Source organism: Platalea leucorodia, assembly GCF_965183815.1.
Source record: "Platalea leucorodia genome assembly, chromosome: 9".
NCBI lineage: Eukaryota > Metazoa > Chordata > Aves > Pelecaniformes > Threskiornithidae > Platalea > Platalea leucorodia.
In genome coordinates, this window is record NC_138831.1 from 25,468,442 (window position 1) to 25,487,478 (window position 19,037).

A 19,037-nucleotide genomic window follows, 5' to 3' on the forward strand; every position below is an offset into this window, starting at 1 on the left:
CTCAGCACAGGAAAGACATGGACCTGTTGGAGCAAGTCCAAAGGAGGACCACAGAGATGATAAGTGGGCTGGAGCACCTCTCCTATGAGGACAGGCTGAGAGAGCTGAGGTTGCTCAGCTTGGAGAAGAGAAGGCTCCGGGGAGACCTTATAGCAGCCTTGCAGTACCTGAAGGGGGCCTGCAAGAAAGCTGGAGAGGGACTTTTTACAAGGGCATATAGTGATAGGACAAGGGGTAATGGCTTTAAACTGAAAGAGGGTAGATTTAGATTGGATATAAGGAAGAAATTCTTCACTATGAGGGTGGTGAGGCACTGGAACAGGTTGCCTAGAGAAGCTGTGGATGCCCCATCCCTGGAAGTGTTCAACGCCAGGTTGGATGGGGCCTTTGAACAACCTGGTCTAGCAGAAGGTGTCCCTGCTCACAGGAGGGGGGTTGGAACTAGATGATCTTTAAGGTCTCCTCCAACCCAAACCAGTCTATGATTCCATGAATTACAGCTATATCCGTTGACAAGTAACTGTAGCACTGTTCACCCAAATTTAGCATTTAACGTAACAGATGAACCTAGGACTTGTCCATATCCACTTATTTCTTCAGGGCATTTCTTACACCTTTGACAACTCTGTACTGGGACTGCTGCCAAAATCAATGTCTTCCTCAGCTGCTAAGGATCTCTGTCCTCAGAGGAACGTTTTGTGTTTTCCTCCCAGAACTTCCACGTGGAGATAAGCAATGTCTACCCTGAAGACTACATTAGCTACAACACTACTCGGGATCAGAGCGTGTTCAGCCACAACATCACAGTGCTAATTATACTGTTTTTCATACTAAACTTCCTCCTGCTGCTGATCAGCAGATTTGAATACTCAAAGTAGCCTAAGCAACTGCACAATATATTGACATCTGCTTTGAACATTACCCTCACACCACTTGAAAGTCAATCCAAGTAAAAAGGGTCAGCATCAATCTGCATTAGGGTAACCTGCTTGATAAACACATGAATGCTGTTACAGGCTCTAAAGCCATTAGTAACAGCATCCTGCATGCTCAGTCTGTTAGTTGCTAACTACAGCTCAGGTGGTTTTGGTATTTGTTTTGCATTTTTTTCCACAAAGTAAACATGAGGTGTGAGGTACCTAATACCACTAGAAGATGAACTAGTTAATGCAGATTAATCAAGGCTCATTTTTAACCTTATAATCTTTACTGACAGCACAGCTTGAGCTAAGCATGCTTGATTTTGCAAAAGGGATACTGCCTAAGATACGGCTTTCCTTTTGGCAGAAACAGCATCAGCTGAACACATCCTTGAAGAACAGTACATCACAAGGTGGCTAGGCTTAAAATAACAAACGTTTGGACTGAACCAGGAGTTACGACAGCTTGTACAAGTGTGCATTTTTCCATGGAGTGGAAAGGGCAGATGGTTTCATCTACACATATGTATTCATCAGAACATGGGAAGTAACCTGTTTCAGAACTTGAAAAGAAGAGCAAGTCAGACACAGTTTCCATCTCCTCAGAAGGAAGAGCAGCTCAGCCAATGCCCTTTGCTGTGTCCTTGGCAGTAAAAGCACAACCAAGAACTTTGCGATTCACCTTTTCATATCCTCTGGGAGCAGACATGAGGACATGTACAGCAAAGGCAATACTCAGCAGACAATTATCACTGAAGAACCTCACTGACTACCTCTTCCAACAGATCTGTTGTTTTTTATTGGCTTTTCAACTACATTAAAAAAAAAATTATTTAAAAGACAGGAAGTAATCCATTTTATGAAAGATCTGTTATCTTGCTGTCTACATGTTTAGTAATAGTACTGATGTATCAGTTTATCATGTATTTTTCATAGTCTCCTATAACCCTTGCATGCAATATACTTGCAAATTATTCACGCACAATTATTATGTTGCCAGTGTTATGGTTTGTACAACAAAGATTACAGGATTTTAGATATTAATATATCCATTAACTCTCTACATAAATCTTAAGGACAATATAAATTTCTTTAGAAATTAAGTTCTTCATTCTCTTAGTGTCTCTTAATTCTTAAATTTTCTCTTAATTGCCTTAATTACTGTGTTTCATAACTTATTCATTTTTGAGAGCAGCAAAAAAATTAAAACACTGAAGGAGAGTCAGCACCACTAGTTCATTATAGCCTGGGTCCTCAGAAAATGTTAGCAAGGGCTAATAAGTGTGACTAATCAATCTGAGGAATCTGCTCTTGATGCTTAAGACACTATTCTCTCTTTCCATCTTGCACAGCCTGCCCAATTCTTGCTACTTTGTAAGAGGGGTGACCAAAATAAATGTGTCGCTGCAACACAGCCCTTTCAAACCACATGCCTGCGTCTTAGTTCAAATCCATCTTTACTAGTATTGTTAGCTTTGCAGTGAAGCAACTAACTTTTGGGCAGATGTTTGAATTTTTTTTTTTTTTTTTTTTTTTTTAAGAACATAGTCAGTCCTAAGACAGAAGTAGGTCAGTAGCTGAACGTGTCCTGCAGCAAAATCTGCCAGAGCTCCTGTAACTAAACCAAGTCAGCAGTAGTGTTCTTAGCCTCCATTGAGAATAAACCTCTGAAAAGCAGTATAAATGAAGAGAAAACAGAGATTATATAGGCATCCCCATTAGCCTAGAGAGAACATTCTAGGTTTACAAGATAAAAACATTCTGAAGACTGATGCAGACCTTCAGCACTCAGCTACTTCACCACTACAAATGCTGTAGCACACTTTTAAGGACAGAAGTCTAACGAGCCTAAATGAATACTGCAAATAACTTCACTATTTTAACCCTGAAGTAACCTTGTAACCTGAAGTACTACTATGTTGTGTGAGTTTAAAGAATTAAGACATTTGTGACAATATGTGTGCCGAGATATTATTCAGGCAGGGTAAATATTAATTCCCACAAAATAACTGGCTAAGATAAACAGTTTTTCAAACATCGTTAGAAGATTATCATCTTCACTATGAATGTACAGAAACCGTTCACAATTAAAAATGGAAAGAGAAAAGGGAATGAACACAAAGTTTACAACTGATTCTTATTTTTACCTTTTACACATGAAGACTGTGAATGATGCTTTCATACATTCTAAATATCTGATTCTTAAATTTAGTCTAGTGACAGCAGACTCCTATATATAAATACTTCTGCTACTGCTGCCATCCACTTAAAGCTTTAGCATTCCTTTATAACATGCTACTGTAAAGTTCAATCATTTCCTTGTATGCATTTCATTGTAAGAAAAACAGTCTAGAACGAGGCGGATGAATTTTCTGGAATGACAGCAATTCCCGGAAGCAGAAGACTTAAAAAGACAGCTTCCAGATTAATATGAAGGTTAACATTCATCCCTCTGAATTAGCAAAAGGATGTTTGGACAAGTCTGTCTGCAAAAGTTTAATCTATCTTCACTCAGGTCTACCTTTACTTTCATTACACCTAACTTCTGTGGATTTTAAACCAAGTTTTTATATGCCAATACCTGAAAGATCCTAGAGATTTGTAAATTTTACTGAAGCACATTTAATTACAGATTTGGGAAGACAGAGTGGAAGATAGGAACATATGCACCTCTCATTTTTGAAAAGAAGTGTGTAAATTTGTATGCCTATGCTCAGAACAGAAGTTTCCTATAATGAAGTTCTGCCATATATTTTGAAAATTACATCACAAACTGACATTACTTGCTACAAGTCTGATAGCAGATTGAGCATACATTTTAAAAAACAAACCCCAGAGCTTGCTTTGAAATGTTAACATTTATAGTTCTTAAACTACTACAGGAAATAAGATTTCAAATTAACATCTTTTTCTATTATCCATGGGATCAAATAAGCCATAAATTCCTCCACCGTTAGCTATACCGATGAAATCTTAGCAACTATTCTCATTCATATCACGGTACAAATGGGTATGAAAACAGAGCAAAGGGAAGGGAAATAAAGAATGGATTCTACAGTACATACATTCTGGTGGAAGTCTGTTCTTTCTAAAAGCAAGTCTTTCAGTTTTCTTTCTGCTTTCTGCCAAACTAAACAGGACTCCGTAAACATACTGACGAACTGGCCTATAAAGGAGAGCAGCAGGAGGCAGGTCTTTGTTGGCTTCATCTTCTATAGAAACGGCAATTTTGATTTCACCCTTTTGCATGAAAGAAAGCAGAAAAATATGACATGTTATAGTGAACGGAAAGTATTTAGATATGCATGGTAACTCAACCCAGCTTTAATATACATCTCACCTAGTCAAGAAAAAATGCGATTCAGCAGTAATGTGGATCTTATGTATGTGAAGGTAACAGCAGAGGAGGACTACCCTACAATCTACTTGCTTTCCTCCAATAAGTCTCCAGGCTCTGATTATCCCTGTTGCTCTCCTCTTTCTCTTCTCCATCACACATCTTTTTTGTTTTGTCTGGACTACTCACAGGTGAGGATTACCTTTATCATTGACCTTCAAATTATAATTGATCTTCAAATTATTATTGATCTTCAAATATGGATACTTTGAGGAGTGAAATACTACATATGAAAATACAGTAATGTGCTTCTAGATAGTCAAAGCACATTTGAAACTTATCTAGATTTCAGACAGTTATTTTAAAAAATATGCATGCTGTTTAAAAATGCCAGTCTGACTTTTTGGTGCAAGGATTTGAAACAGTATGGGGGACTCACTGTAAAATACAACATTATGAGAAGACTTGGTCAAAAAATCGTAACTGGGAATTACATAAGTAAGGTTGTTTTTGAATGTATATAAATAAAGCTTTAGCATTTTATACTTTTCCAGAAAAAAGCATGAAAGAACCTTCCAACATTCTCTCTCAAAACAGCAGCAACATTCTATGTTTTCTGTGTCTGCGCATCCAACCATGTTAAGATTTTCTTGGAAAATGACTGACTTCACTGCATTGCTCCCAAATACCAGCCTTTATTTTCAACACTGACAAGCAAGTGCTCCGTTTGGCTACTTTCAATTAAGAAAAACATTTAAACTGTCCCAGTAATGAATACTGTAGGTGACATCTTGGAGTGCTTACATTTGGATAGTCAGGTTTAACTCAGACAACGCTACTTGAGGTATAAGGTATGTCTGAAATGTCTCTCTTTATACATAACAGCAACATAACCTGGAACACCTCTATGTGCCAGTTTCCAAAGAATCCCATAATTATACAGCAAGGTATCTGTCAGCGTACTCATGGCATACTTTAGGTCCCCTGTGCATACTTGTTCAAAAGCATTTCAGATAGCGGGGAAAGAAAAACAGTCTTAAGTAGTACTGATTTATTTTTGATCCAGCCATCTGTAGTTTGACTTTTTTTCTCTGTTGGGAGTGGATTTCTCAAATGCAGGCATTTAATTTGTTTCTTCCCATTGTGAGATATGATATTAAATATCAAGTAGTATTTAAATGTACTAGGAATATGCAAAGCATGAAACAGAACTGGCATCAATACTCTTCATACGCCTTCTAATTCTTCCCCACTTTTCTTCGACAGAGAAGTGTAAAAACATAAGAGCAATACAAGCTATGGTGCAAAACAAACACATGGGAAATAGGAAATCCAAAGCTCAACCTTGATGCAGAAATTTCTCTTTTTATGGATTTCAGATCCCTGCCTACAGTCTTTTTTGTCCTAAAGCGGATTTTTAAGATGAATACAAGTTAACAGGAATGAGGACAGTGCCATTTTGCTAGATGCTCTACAAATATGTACACTAAATGGGCTTGATGTATAAGAACCAGTACTAAGCGTTTTGAACACGACAGAGGAAGAAGATTAGTTGTCTCATTCTGGGACTCATCTGTTTGCACTTAGAAGGAACAATGAACTTAGGTCTTTTGACACTAGATTAAGTCAAATAAAGTTGTGCCGGAACACCACTGCTCTGGCTCCCTCCCAGTTCAACACAAAGCAGACTTCAGCAGCTTCCAGACACACTGAAGCAGGTTATCACTGCCTGTTTCTGTAAGAAGCTCTCCCATTGCTTTCCAAGGTGTCCTCATGTGGCCATTCAGATAGATTTTTTTACTGGACACACTGAGCAGACAGAGTCCCAGGCTGTGTGAAAATGCCTGCAGCTAACTTGGGATTTGAAGGCTAGCACATAAAATAGCTGAACCAAAAAAGGCAAAAAAAAAGCCATCAGAAATGTTCTGCCTAACTAAAATGAACAAAAATTCAGAATATCGTTGAGTTAATGTATAATTACATTTTAGAATTATACAAAAGGGATTTCTTAGAGCTGCTATGTTTCTATCAGGGCCAGTTACCAGGGATGGGAGGGATCAAATTGTGAGGGAAAACAATCTAAGTATTTTTGAACACTGAAAATAGAAAAGACTTGGCACAGACACCAAAGCACATACGTAAGAGGTTTTAGATGGAAATGGGCTCTATATAAAAACACACACACATACATAAACATACACACACATGCCTAGAGATATAAAAATATCTACATATATTCAGGAAAAATGAATGATTTTCTAAGTAAATACTTGTAATTACAGCCATCTCATATTTACTGGAACAATGTACCAGACCAGATCAGTGGTTAGAAAACAAGGGGAAAAAATTGTTAGAAGCACTAAAAATGGACCAAAACTCAAAGCATTAAAGAGGATGTAAATTTATGATACTCTTTAGCCAGAAATGTAATTGCAATTATCTTTACAGAATCATTATTTCACAGTACCTAATTTTTAAATGTCATACCTTGGTTAGGACATGAAAGATGTAGGGATACATTAACCCCTTCTTGTGCCTGTGTTCTGCCACTCTTAATACTTCAGGTGCTACAGGAGGTAATGGAGGGGTAGTAATATCCATGTGGTTTCTGGTGGGCATTGACAACAGGCATGGGATTTGTGGATTACTGGTTTGATTCCCTTTGACATCAGCTGCCTGACTTCCTGAAGAAGCACTAGAGGAACCTTCTGCCTGTAACAGAACATACAAAATAAAGTGCTTTTGAACGCGTACGGAAACATACCAGGAGATCAGCCAAGAGAAACAGCAAATTTCCTACTTCACCCACAATAAAAATAGTAAATCTTCACATCATGTTGTATCAGTATGTAGAATACATTATCCAAAGCTGGCTAAAAGATTTTCAGAAAACGTAGACTTTCAGCCATTGTTTGCTAGCAGAAGCAAATTACTGAAAAAATAAATATTATGGTAAAGCTTTAATTAACAGCAACAGTAATTATTATTTTCTTTAATTTTTAATTGCACAATACGGAAGGGGGACTGATGACCTCTGAATGAAATGTGAATGACCTCTTCACTAAGTTATTTCCAAGATACTACCAACTGAATGGGTTAGCTGACAGTCACAAAGTCTATAACTTATCTAGACTTCCATTAACACATCCTTTCACAGTACACATTTAGAAATGAAGCAGGAGAAACGACATAGTTCAATTTAAAGACATTTAAAATATATAGTGTCTGACCACAAAAGTCTTGTAAATTTTTTTTAACATAAAATTCTTTTCTCTGAGAAGATTATAAGAGAAAATGGCAACATTTTCTGACTCCAAGACTGAAGTGCCATTTTATTCCATTTCTAGAAATGTCGTTCTCAAATTCAGAGGAAAAACATGATGCATAAAAATATACTGTAAACCTCCCAGTGAATAAGCCTTTTGTAAGCATTTATGTTGTATCTCTCACAGATACAAACAAAAAAGTAGAGTTCACTCCTAAAAATCCTTGTCTTCAAAACTGAAAGCTGTTTTTAGCTTAATAGTTTGTACTAGCTTTGTGCCTATAACTATTACAGTAATATTTAAAACTTTTGAGACTGAAATTTAGTTTGTTCACTTGATGATATATCATGCATGAGTATTTTCCCAATTTGTGTAGAAAATTTCACATGCTTCATAAGACTTTAAAAGCAAAGCCAAAACAGAAATGGCCAAAGCCATGAAATCCCACAGAACAAGTAACACAAAAAATAGGCCCAAACAAGATCAGCTTCTTCACTTCAGGCTCTTATGAATACAAACCTGTATGTAAAAACCAAAAAAAAACCCCACACAACCTCAAAAACCTTCCATAGGAAGGTGTATATGAGTAAAAACATGCTCTAGCAAAATATCAAAGGGGTAACATTATTTTCAGATTACATTTTAAGCACACAATCAAAGAGGACATTACTGAAAGATCGTATTTTAGAGTTGGTAATCTAGACTTCATTTTACTTATAAAAATGAAAACATACAGAAGAAATGGTTAAAACCTGTAAACCAGAACACTTCTAACACAATATACTAATACAGAATGTTTTTAGAAACGTGTGAGCTATCACAGCTCTGTTAAATCCATGTTATATTATCACATATATTTCTTGATCAGTTTAAAGATTTTTGCCCCTGTCTTCTACTACCCCAACAACTACAAATCAGTGATACTGGACCACAAAGAGAAGTTTACAGAACTGCCCATTACTGGGGGCACAGAAGGAAGACGACAAAAAAACCCCAACAATAGCAATGCTTTCCCCGTTTGCACTACCCAGGTTCTTCCTGGATCTGCTCCAGCAGTTTTCAAACACCTAGGCTGAGGAACTACCACCGTTAAAAGTATTCTTTTTTCTTTAGTAATATACATCCAAATGAGACGAGCATACCTTTGTCATGTATAATCACACAGTGAGACAACTACAAGCAAGGAATTTTGACGTTTAAGTCAAGTGAAAGGAGAGTCAAGATTGCTGCTACCTGTCTGATCTATGCTAGATTTTCCCCACTTTAAATTTCCTCAGAAATTCACACAGCTCATTCAGTTGAAATCTTTAGGAAATATTTCTTTTTTTTTAATCATTAATATATACCTCTCTAGGAAAGGAGTTAATCTACAAAATGTATTCATAATCATTCCTGTCATGCTCAACAAATGCAACTGTCTCCTCCTGCTACTGAAGGCTGAAGAAGTGGTTTGATTTAAAAAAAAAAAAAAAAAAAAAAAAAAGGCAAGTAAAACAAGCATTTATACATTAAATTGCATGCATTTAAGTTGGACTGCATGCATACATCTACTGGAAAGTTTAATCACTGCTTATACAGCTCTAATTCTCTGTGTACAAAGACAGTCAGCCAGACATGCCATGCAGCATGTCCCACCCGTCCATCGCCCAGCTCCAGGGGCAGCACCATCACCGCTCTGGCTGCTCCCCCCTCTGCAGGACATCGGTCTGTGCAGCACACACACAGGGCTGCAGCTGGGATGCACTGGGCTTCGTATGTGGCCCGTAAAACAGAGAAGAAAGGAATGTAATAGGTCAAATTAGCATTTGCATATGGTGACTAATCCGCAGGCAGATACAGTTATTGTATGGGGCATAGTCTGCAAAAATAATAACCACTGATGGATGAAATCATCAGCTTGATATTTTAAGCACAAAGCCCAAGTTCACCGAAATGTCTATGCCAAGGGTACAGGGAAAATGTTCTGTTTGTCTACAGCGTAACTAACTCGTGATTGGTTTTTCTGACACAAAATTAACACTTGGTGTACAGTTCCATCACAAAGAAGCAGAGATATTAAGTGTATTAAGTGCAAATGCTTTGAATGTTCTTTCTAAATATGGTTCAAACTTGGAATACAGAACACCATACTCTTGATTTGACAATGGTTTTAAATTTGAAAAAATTTAATAGGATACTGTTAAGTCTTTATGAATGGCTTAGTTACCCCATCCTTACTTAGTTAAGTAGCAATACATTCTAACTGGTCCCAGGGAGCTACTTTAATATGTATGATGTGAAATTCATACCAGGTGGTTATGAAGGACTTCTACTCCTCAGCTGAGCTTTAATACACCTATAATGGTCTGTGACTAACATTGAAATATGTGTTAGAGCTGTTCTCTCGACACTGTAGGTTATATGGCATGGATGCTGAACCCACGGACACTTAGACTGCTGTACTTCTCAGTAAAAATCAAAATAATGCACCACTGTAAACACAGGTAGCAATATCCAAGGATGAGATTGTTAGCTGAGGAGTAAACAAGTTTATTGGTTTCTTTCTATTTTATATCTAGTATTTTCTAACACATCCTATTTAATTTTCATTTTTATGTATATGCTACAATATTCCTTGCAAAAATGTCTTACTATACTTTAAAGCTGTTGTTTTGTAATTCACAAAAAGTTGTTTACACTAAATCCTATCAATATTGAAAATTCTACTCAGAGTTTGCTGTAAAGCTTTAATACAAAACAATAAATTGTGATGTTTGGAACTTAAGGAATTACCTTTGTTTGGTCTCCCAGCTCCCCACGCGTTTGACTTTCTGACTGGGTTCCTGTTTTTTCCCAGCCTATTTTGTTCCCACTGACATGGCTGAAGGACAACATGAAGAAAAACATAGTATTAAAGTGCTGTTTAAGATACAATGGGATAAATCCTTGGTCACTGTTACTGGAACTACGGGCCAGAGAGGACTCTCATTTTAAGGGATGCTATGCATTAGAAACATCAATTTGTAGGAGTCTTGAAGAGACTTTAATACCAGCATTTATTTATTCATTTACACTATGTCAACATTTGGATTGTATTTAAAAGCTCTATATTACAATGACTAAATAACGTTCACATAGGAAAAATTCTTCATTGAACTTTAAATATTTGTCACTGTGCCAAGTAAATTCCCCTCAATTAGAAGACTATTTCTACAAGCTGTGATATAAATGACACTGTCTAGATTTCAGTTTCTAAATTTATTCAAAATTTATTCCATAAAATGTATAAGGCAACACTATAAAAAATGCTGAAAAATATTGTTTTTTCTAAAGCAGGTACATTTCCAGTTCTACACTACATGAAAGCTATGCAAACTTATTTGATTTACTAAGCAAAACACATGACAATATTTAAAGTAGACAGTCTGCATCAAAAAACCGAAGTCCAAGCCATCATGCATAACTGTAGACACATTCAGAATTTAATACCAAGTAGTAACATACTTATACTATTATACACAGCCCCAGTCTTTTAGAAGGCAATCACAAACCTGCTAAAGCCCTAGGCTTTGATTCTCACACAGGAAGCTGCTACACCTAACATGACAAAGGTAAACACAAACTGCCCCTGTTCAAATTTCCTTTTTGTAGGTCAGCAAGCAGTAATTAAATTAAAGTCTGCACAACTTTATTGCCAAGGACAGACACATGATCCAGCGGAAGTCAGAAATACTTCTGCAGTAAACAAGGCACATTAGTAAAAGAGAGCTAAAACAATTTCACTGCTGCTTTATTCCACGCATAGCATGTCAGCGAGGGCTCTCAAGTCACTGTCCTAAATGGTGAATTTCTGACATTCACACCAGGTTTCTTTGTAAAGCCACATTATCCCTAAAGAAGTGTAAACACTACAAATTCAGTACAGTTTCATAGTTTTTTAGCTACTGAAATTTTAATGAATTATACTGTGAAGTAGGAATATTTCTTTTATACAAAGTAAAGAACTCGAAGGCTTTATGACATTTATCAAAATCTCACACTCTCCTTCTTTCAATAAAATATAAGGGCAGAAGTCGAAAAACACCCAGCATTATTTGGTTTTGGATTTCTGCTTGTTAAGGAACAAGGTGACTAGAGTGAACCCTGGATATGTTTGCAGTCATAGTGACCTAAAACTATTTTCTGAAGGTCTATCATAACACTAATATGCAGATTTCTTACTTTCGGGATACTGGTGAATGATTTTCAAAATAAATTTATTTTACTAGAAGCCGAGTAAGAAAACATCCTCATGAAAAACTTACTTCACTGCACCTCCATTGCCTTCATCATTGTCAGAGGACGAAGATGTAGAAGAGGCAGGAAAATAGGTTGAATCCACATGATTAGGGCTCCCACTCTGAGCTGGATTTATTGGAGAAGATCGTTCATACAATGGTGTATGTTTTCCTTCATGAGGAATGTTACTGTAGTTGTTCTGCTCAGAAAGACTTTTTCCACCTGTTTCCAAGGTGATGGCTGGCTCAGAGAGACTATATGGGTATGGACCCTGACCTTGGGCCCCACCCTGATTGGACATCTGCTGGGCCTAAAATAAAGTGATCTCTCTTAAGTATAGGTAACAAAAAGGCTTTTATTTTATAACAAAACACATTATTTAATCAAGTGGCATTTTCCACATGTACACATTAAATCTCGGCCATCTGGGACAGCCACAAAAATTGGTCTACCAGAGTCTGTACCATCACTATAGTTCCAGACTTAATCAGTGAACGCCCATGCTAAAAAAGTTAGATATACATCTCCCACCTAGATTTTAATTTGATGAGCACAGCAGGTTTCTCCCAAGAAGGGCAGAGGGTTATACTTACCACAGGTTTTGCTTGTAGTGAGGTCTGTGGAATGTTAAGCATCTGAGAAGGAACATATGGTGGCACTATCCCAGGCATACCAAACTGATTTGGTCTGGCTGCTGTATTGCAAACAGGGAGCAGGGGGAAAAAAGAAGGAAAAAAAATTAAAAAAAACACAAACCAAAACAAACACACACCCATGAAAATGCTCAGTATTTGACACAAATGTTATCCTTTTTATCCTTTTACTTCTATGGTTTATTTATTCCAGTTCTCTTAGCATTACTGTTTTCTAGTATCCTTTAAGTCAGTTTTACTCATTTTTTCTTTTTAATAAAAATACTTTGTAGCTTGCGAAGTCTATTTGAGTTGTCTCACCTTCTCAGTTCTTTGTATCTCTCATTACTGCACATTTCTATTCTACCTGGCAATCAAAAGAAGCTTAAAAGACAAAAAGCCCAAGAGATCTCATAATGAAGAAGCTGGCAAAAACAATGTCAGAGACACACAATGCTGGCACTTTCTATGATTTGAATAGCTGACCTGTAGTAGTCTTAATGCCCTTTAATGCAGGTCTTTGAATGTAAATAAAGACACTCCACCCCCAAAATAGAGAAGGAAAAATCTATATTAGTATTCCAGTATGGTATCTGAAAGTCTTTACAGAATTTCAGCCTAAATTATGTTTTTGTGTTAAGAATGAGGTATATGTAGTAAATCCTGTGATCATACAGTTAATTTGTAAGCCTTGAGAATAATCTGCAATGCCAGAACAATTCGTGGCTGCAATTTAAGCAGGTATATTATGACATGAAAAAAACCAAAGACTATAAAGGGATTTCTAAAACATGCCAGGTAAGTCCAGTGAGAAACAGGAAATATCTTTTATGGAATAGAAACAGAAACTGTCTTCATGACTGGAACTGGTCACCAGATTTCAGTTGTTTACAACACCATACTCTTAAGTATCCTAATGCTAGAACTCATGCAGTGATAGCTAAGAGGAAAATCAGGCCAGGTTATTCTTCTCTTTTTGGGGAAAGAACACAACCTCTGCACGTATCCTATGAAAACCTTCTTTTGAAACCTCATATTCAAGGGTCAATGAAAAATGCCAGAGAATATAAACATTTTTATAAGATCCTGCTAATAATACTATCTCTTATTTAGGGTTATGCCAGGTTTTAGCTAAAATGAAAAGCCTTATTTCTTTAATTACTTACCTAGGTAATGTGGTGGATGAAATGGCATAGGTTTATTAGTTGCTGAGTAATAAGCAACTGCTCTCTTAAATCGAGTAACTTTGTCATCTGTTCTAGACTAAAATAAAAATAAAAAAAAAAAAGATCTGTCAGGAGCAAATTCAGGCATGTCATATATAGGTCAGCACTGTACTGTAGAGTAGTTAACGTATACCATATCACATACAGTATTAACGCCTATGAACCCTTGAGGACTACAACACTACTCCAGCACAAGAAATATTATGTCAATCCATGTAAGGATAAAGCTTTAAAATAGTATCTTCATGTACCACTGATTCTCAATGACAGTACACAAAGCCAGACTACAAAACCCCTTTGGTTATCTAGAATTTAACTTTAAAGCACTGAGGGTAAATGCAGTATTTTTACCTTCAGAAAGTGTCAAAAGTGAAACTAGGGTATCTAACACACTGCATATACCAACAGATTTCTATTATCAACTGATGCAAAACACTACTTTCATAGAATGCAATTCTTCAACACAAATTTATAGCACAATAGGTTTAAAAAAAATTTTGCTTTATACTTTACCTGTGAATGTTGAAAAACATCTTTTGCTATGGCATCCAAATCAGTGGTGTCCTGAATATTACGGACGTAGTCAGCTACGGCTTTGATCACTACGTCACAAGGTGGTAAAACTAACTGGTGAGCACGTACCTATGCAAACAAACATACATGCCAGTTTGAAATAACAGGGTAGCCCAAGATACTTCAGTTATACAGCAGAGAATTAAACTGTTTATTTATTGAAAATATATTCAACAAATTCCATGTTGCTAGATTTAGTATCTAAATATTTTTGTGCCTTCCACCTTGTTTTTAAGACATAACCTTAAACAGTGACTGATACATTTTTCATCTACAGTATATTTATATATAGGCGAAACCTCACCTCTATGTAAATATTTGCTGGTTAAATATCAGCTCCAACAACAAACAAGGTCGACAATGCTAATTATTTTACTGCTTTCTAGTTGGACATTTCCTCTAGTGCAAAATGCTTTACCTAATGTGGCTACATCCGTATTTTTTTTATATGTATATGTGTGTGTGTGTATGTATATATGCCAGAAAATATTTTATTTTGACACAGTTTATATTCTGAATGTAAAGTGGTATCAGAATTGATGAAAGAGATCCACCAGGAACAGGAAGATCTCTATGTACACAGAAAACAGAAGATCTAAAACACAAATGGAGAAAAGGAGTATCTCACGTAAAGTTATTTTCAAGAATCTACAGAAACTGGTCTAAAAATCATTATTTGAAGTGTTTCCAAATTTTGTATATTTCATTATCTGTAGTAGAATACACTTATACAGCTTCACGTTATATATAACGTATCAGGCAAGAAATTATTTCTTTTTTATTATATATCAACAGAGAATGATATATAGATTTCTCTTGTCACTCTGATGTGAGCATAGTTACTTTCTCTTTCAAGCATTTCAGTATCAACATGGTTATAGGACTGCTTACTCTTTTCACAGACACAGAGAAAATTCTTAAGATAATTCCACTGATAAAATAGTTTCAATATTCCAGCATTAAATAATTGATGTTTCACCATCCAATGACAAATGTGTCTGACCTCCCATATTCACCAACTATTTTAAATGGATGAGAAACATACTTAAATGCATGCTAAAAACTTCCCTCGAGTTAATGACCTGAGCCCATACAGACCATAGATTTGTCTACAAATCAGAGTCCACGGTACAGTCTACTCAAGATGTTACAAAAATGATGAATTCCCATTGACTGACTCAGGCCATGGGTTTGAAAAGATAAGAATCACTTTGGACTTTGTAGCAAAAGACCTCTCTTTGTAGTAAGAAGAAAGACTTGGAAGAACTTTGTGGGACGACGTCCAGAGCCCCTCCAGACAAAGCTCCCGCAGCTCAGCGACTGGCAGCTGCAGACGGATGTGCTGTACCAGGAAGTTCTAGACTCAGTTCTTTGGCCTGATCCCTTCTCGCGTCCACATGGAGAAAGGAGGGGACCTGGATAGTCCTGGAAACCCTGAACTTCCACCTCAACACTCTCAATAGGCTCCTCCTGAAAATAAACTGAGGATTATTCAGCATATGATTATGGGAATTACTGCTCTTACATGCACTGCGTGATCCTATATGGGGTATAGAAACTTCAGGTCAAGCAACCATCACGGACCATTGTGAAATTAAAAGCAGTGAGCAGTGCTGCCAGCTGGGTCTCAAGAACTACTCAACCATAGGCAGTTTCTGTTATGCTCCCTCTGTGCTGCACAATGCACACACTCAGAGGGGCAGGAAAGAAGTCTCCAAATATGTGTCCTAAATTTTAGAGGATGCCTGAGGAACTTCCAAAAAATTCTGTCTGGAACCTCTGCACAATTCTGGAGCACTCCATCTGTGCCAATAGGGGCAGTTAGGATTTTGCCTTTAACATATTTTAATCTGCCTATTTGCAAAATTCAGTGATTCAAGACTTGAGAGATCATTTTTATTATTTAACAGTTCTATTTTTTAAGATATGAGAAAATGTGAAAAACGTTTATGCTTGCATTCTACACAGAGGTATCATACTTTACTAGAAAATACTGCAATTCAGCCTTGTCAGAAATGTTTATGAAAAATTTTGATTAACACTTCATTAGCTTTATCTTTCCAACTTTAAAATCTGTACCACAACCCATTTTTATTTTATATGGAGTCTACCACACATAATTATTTTCTTTCCCGCCCTTATTTGATCCACTTATTATGCAATTTCTTATTTAGACCATGGAATTTTTGCCCAGATTCCCATTTTTATTAATTTCCTTCTCTCAATGTCTATTTTTCACAAATGTCAGGCTATTAATTCTATAACTGGTCATTCTGTACCAGAGATGAGCTCCACATTTTATGAGCCTAAATTAAGAACAGTTCTGTTTAGTGTAGTCAGTGGCACGGTAATTAATTCTATTTCAGATAGTAAATTCTAAATTTTCAGTAGTGTGCATTCTGAATATATACAACAATACTAAATATAGATCACATCTGCGTGTAAGCTTACACTCACAAATATCGATGATAAAATTTTGCACCCGATCCACAAGCAGAAGCAATAGATTTTTCTTTTCACTGGTAATCCGATTTGTTTCATGAACACCTATGATTTTATTTGTATGTGTAACAATTATACATCCCTAAAGCAGCTGAATCATAACATGGCTGTGTCATGTTAGATGTGCTCTCTGCAGAGTACCTTGGAGAAACCCTGCATTACTACGTAAGTTTTTCTGCAATCTCTGCTTGAAAATTCAGTGGATAAAAGGAGTAAGAAATCTATCAGTAGTTTTATTTGATCTCCAAGATAGTAATATTTAATAAACCATAAGCAGTTAGCATCAAGAGAAGACATCACATCACACTAGGACTAATATTCAGCTCAGACCCTAGAAGTACGAAGCTCAAGTGAGACATATTGAGGGCTTACTATGCGTATTGCCCCCAGTTTAGCTGCTTTTAAACGAACAGCCTAAAGACCTCACTGGAGCATATTCTTAATTCCTGAAGTGAGACCTTCTGAAAGTATGTGTTACAGATTTAGAGACATTTCAGATATTTGCATTTTATTTTCTTTTATTCTGTTTCAAAGACATCCAGTCCAGATGTGAGAACACCCTCAAAACTAAGAATGTCATGACCTACACAGAAGCCAGAAATGAAAAGCAGAGAAATAATATGTTCTTTCCTGATATTAAAGAAAATATTTCTATTCATTTTAGAACTTTCCAGAAATCCAAAACTGTACATTTTTTACTGAATCATAAATAATGTTTCTAATACTGTGTGCATTAAAATACAGGCTAAGTCTTACTAATTGTTACGTATGGGAAAGATTAAGTCTTAAAGTTACAGAAAACGTGTGCATGGTTCAAACTTACTTTTAGTTGCACAGAAAGGATTTCAGAGCAAAATCAGCATTGTATTTTAGCAATTCCTCATTATAAGAGATTTCTTCCTAGAAGCTATTTTTTTCCTTATCCTCTACAGAAGAGTTTCAGACAAGCAACAACATGGAAAATCAATACTGGAAAGGCAAACATGGAGGTGGATCACACACTTGGAGGTGATCAGGTTAGAAAGCATAACATCTGAAACCAGCATGGTTTCTTTGCTAGTTGTAACAGGACTACTTCGATTTCACAACAGACCACTGACAAAAATCACAAGCGACCTATTAATGCACTCTGAAAAGATTAAATAGGGAAAGGAAATTAATTCTACATAGGTATTTGTCAAAACGAGAGGCAGAGAGCAACATTACAAGCCCAGAAGCTACAAGATAAAAATGTCTTGGTTTTGACAAAATAAACTTGCAAAAATGCTTTATTGAAAGAGAATAGACTCACATATGCATAACTCCACGGGATTATTAGGATACTGCAGAAGGTACCTAAGCTACGCTTGGGAAAAGCTCCCCAATTCTGGGACAACTCCAGTTGCCCACTGTCTCCAGGAAGTGAAGCCTTTAAAAGCTAATCAACACAAGTACCAGCATTTACTGTTGTGCCTGTTGGAAACAGATAATCAGTTTAGTTTTATTTTCAAACCATTAAAAAAGAGACCTCGAACATTCAGTTACTGTGAGGTGACGCACAGGGAACATTTTTTTTCACTGGCGAGAGAAGACTGAAGATATGAAGAATACAACAACAAATTGCCTGAGTTTTGTTACTTTTGTCTAGTAATTTCTATTACAGATCACATGCAAAACGTTTGAATCTTGTATCAGCCTTTGAATGTTAAAAACATTTAATCTTATGAGCTTGTAGTGCATCTGATCTAATGACAAGCTTTCTAAAGAGGCAAGAAGCTCCCTGGATGACTTAAAATCCTCTCCAGCCAGCAAAGCTCAGCTTTTCTGTGAAGGCTGGGTTATTCAATTAGAAATTCTCTCTCCTCCTCCCTCCATCCTGGTTGGGAAACTGACCTCTTTCTACTTCTGCATATCTTGATGGTAACAAGAGTACACACAACATGGAGATCACTTGCTAACAATTTATACGCATAAAGCCTGAGAAAACTAAATGTAAACAGAGAAACAAAAATTATGTCAGAAAGAAAAGGAGAGAGCAGAAATACAAACCAAAGATGTGATACAGGCAAACTTCATGAGACAACCTGTGTGACAACCCTGCACACTACCACGAACTTGAGGGCTGGGCTGCCCTCCAGAAAGATCTAGACAAGCTAGAGGAATGAGCCAACGGGAACCTTAAGAAATTCAACAACTACAAAAGCAAAGTCTTGCACCTGGGTAGGAATAACCCCTGGTTACTCTGCAGGCTGGAGTTGTGCCAAAAAGGACCTGGGGCTCCTGGAAGACAGCAAACTGAACATGAGCCAGGAGGGTGCCCTGGCAGCAGAGGTGGCCAGCTGCAC

The 19,037-nt window shown here is 36.7% G+C and overlaps 1 protein-coding gene across 3 annotated transcripts in view; it reads right to left on the bottom strand.

Moving 5' to 3' along the window:
• The window catches only part of FAM120A (family with sequence similarity 120 member A), a 55,901-nt gene that overhangs the window by 21,037 nt on the left and 15,827 nt on the right, over positions 1 to 19,037 (bottom strand). For 2 of the 3 annotated variants that reach the window (XM_082322383.1, XM_082322382.1), the window contains exons 4-10: positions 14,152 to 14,280; positions 13,579 to 13,675; positions 12,374 to 12,474; positions 11,807 to 12,090; positions 10,296 to 10,383; positions 6,745 to 6,969; positions 3,986 to 4,160 (exon numbers count right to left, since the gene is read on the bottom strand). In XM_082322383.1, the coding sequence (XP_082178509.1) occupies positions 3,986 to 4,160; positions 6,745 to 6,969; positions 10,296 to 10,383; positions 11,807 to 12,090; positions 12,374 to 12,474; positions 13,579 to 13,675; positions 14,152 to 14,280 (1,099 nt within the window). The remainder of the gene's footprint in view (positions 1 to 3,985; positions 4,161 to 6,744; positions 6,970 to 10,295; positions 10,384 to 11,806; positions 12,091 to 12,373; positions 12,475 to 13,578; positions 13,676 to 14,151; positions 14,281 to 19,037) is intronic. The other variant, XM_082322381.1, reaches the window with a different exon arrangement.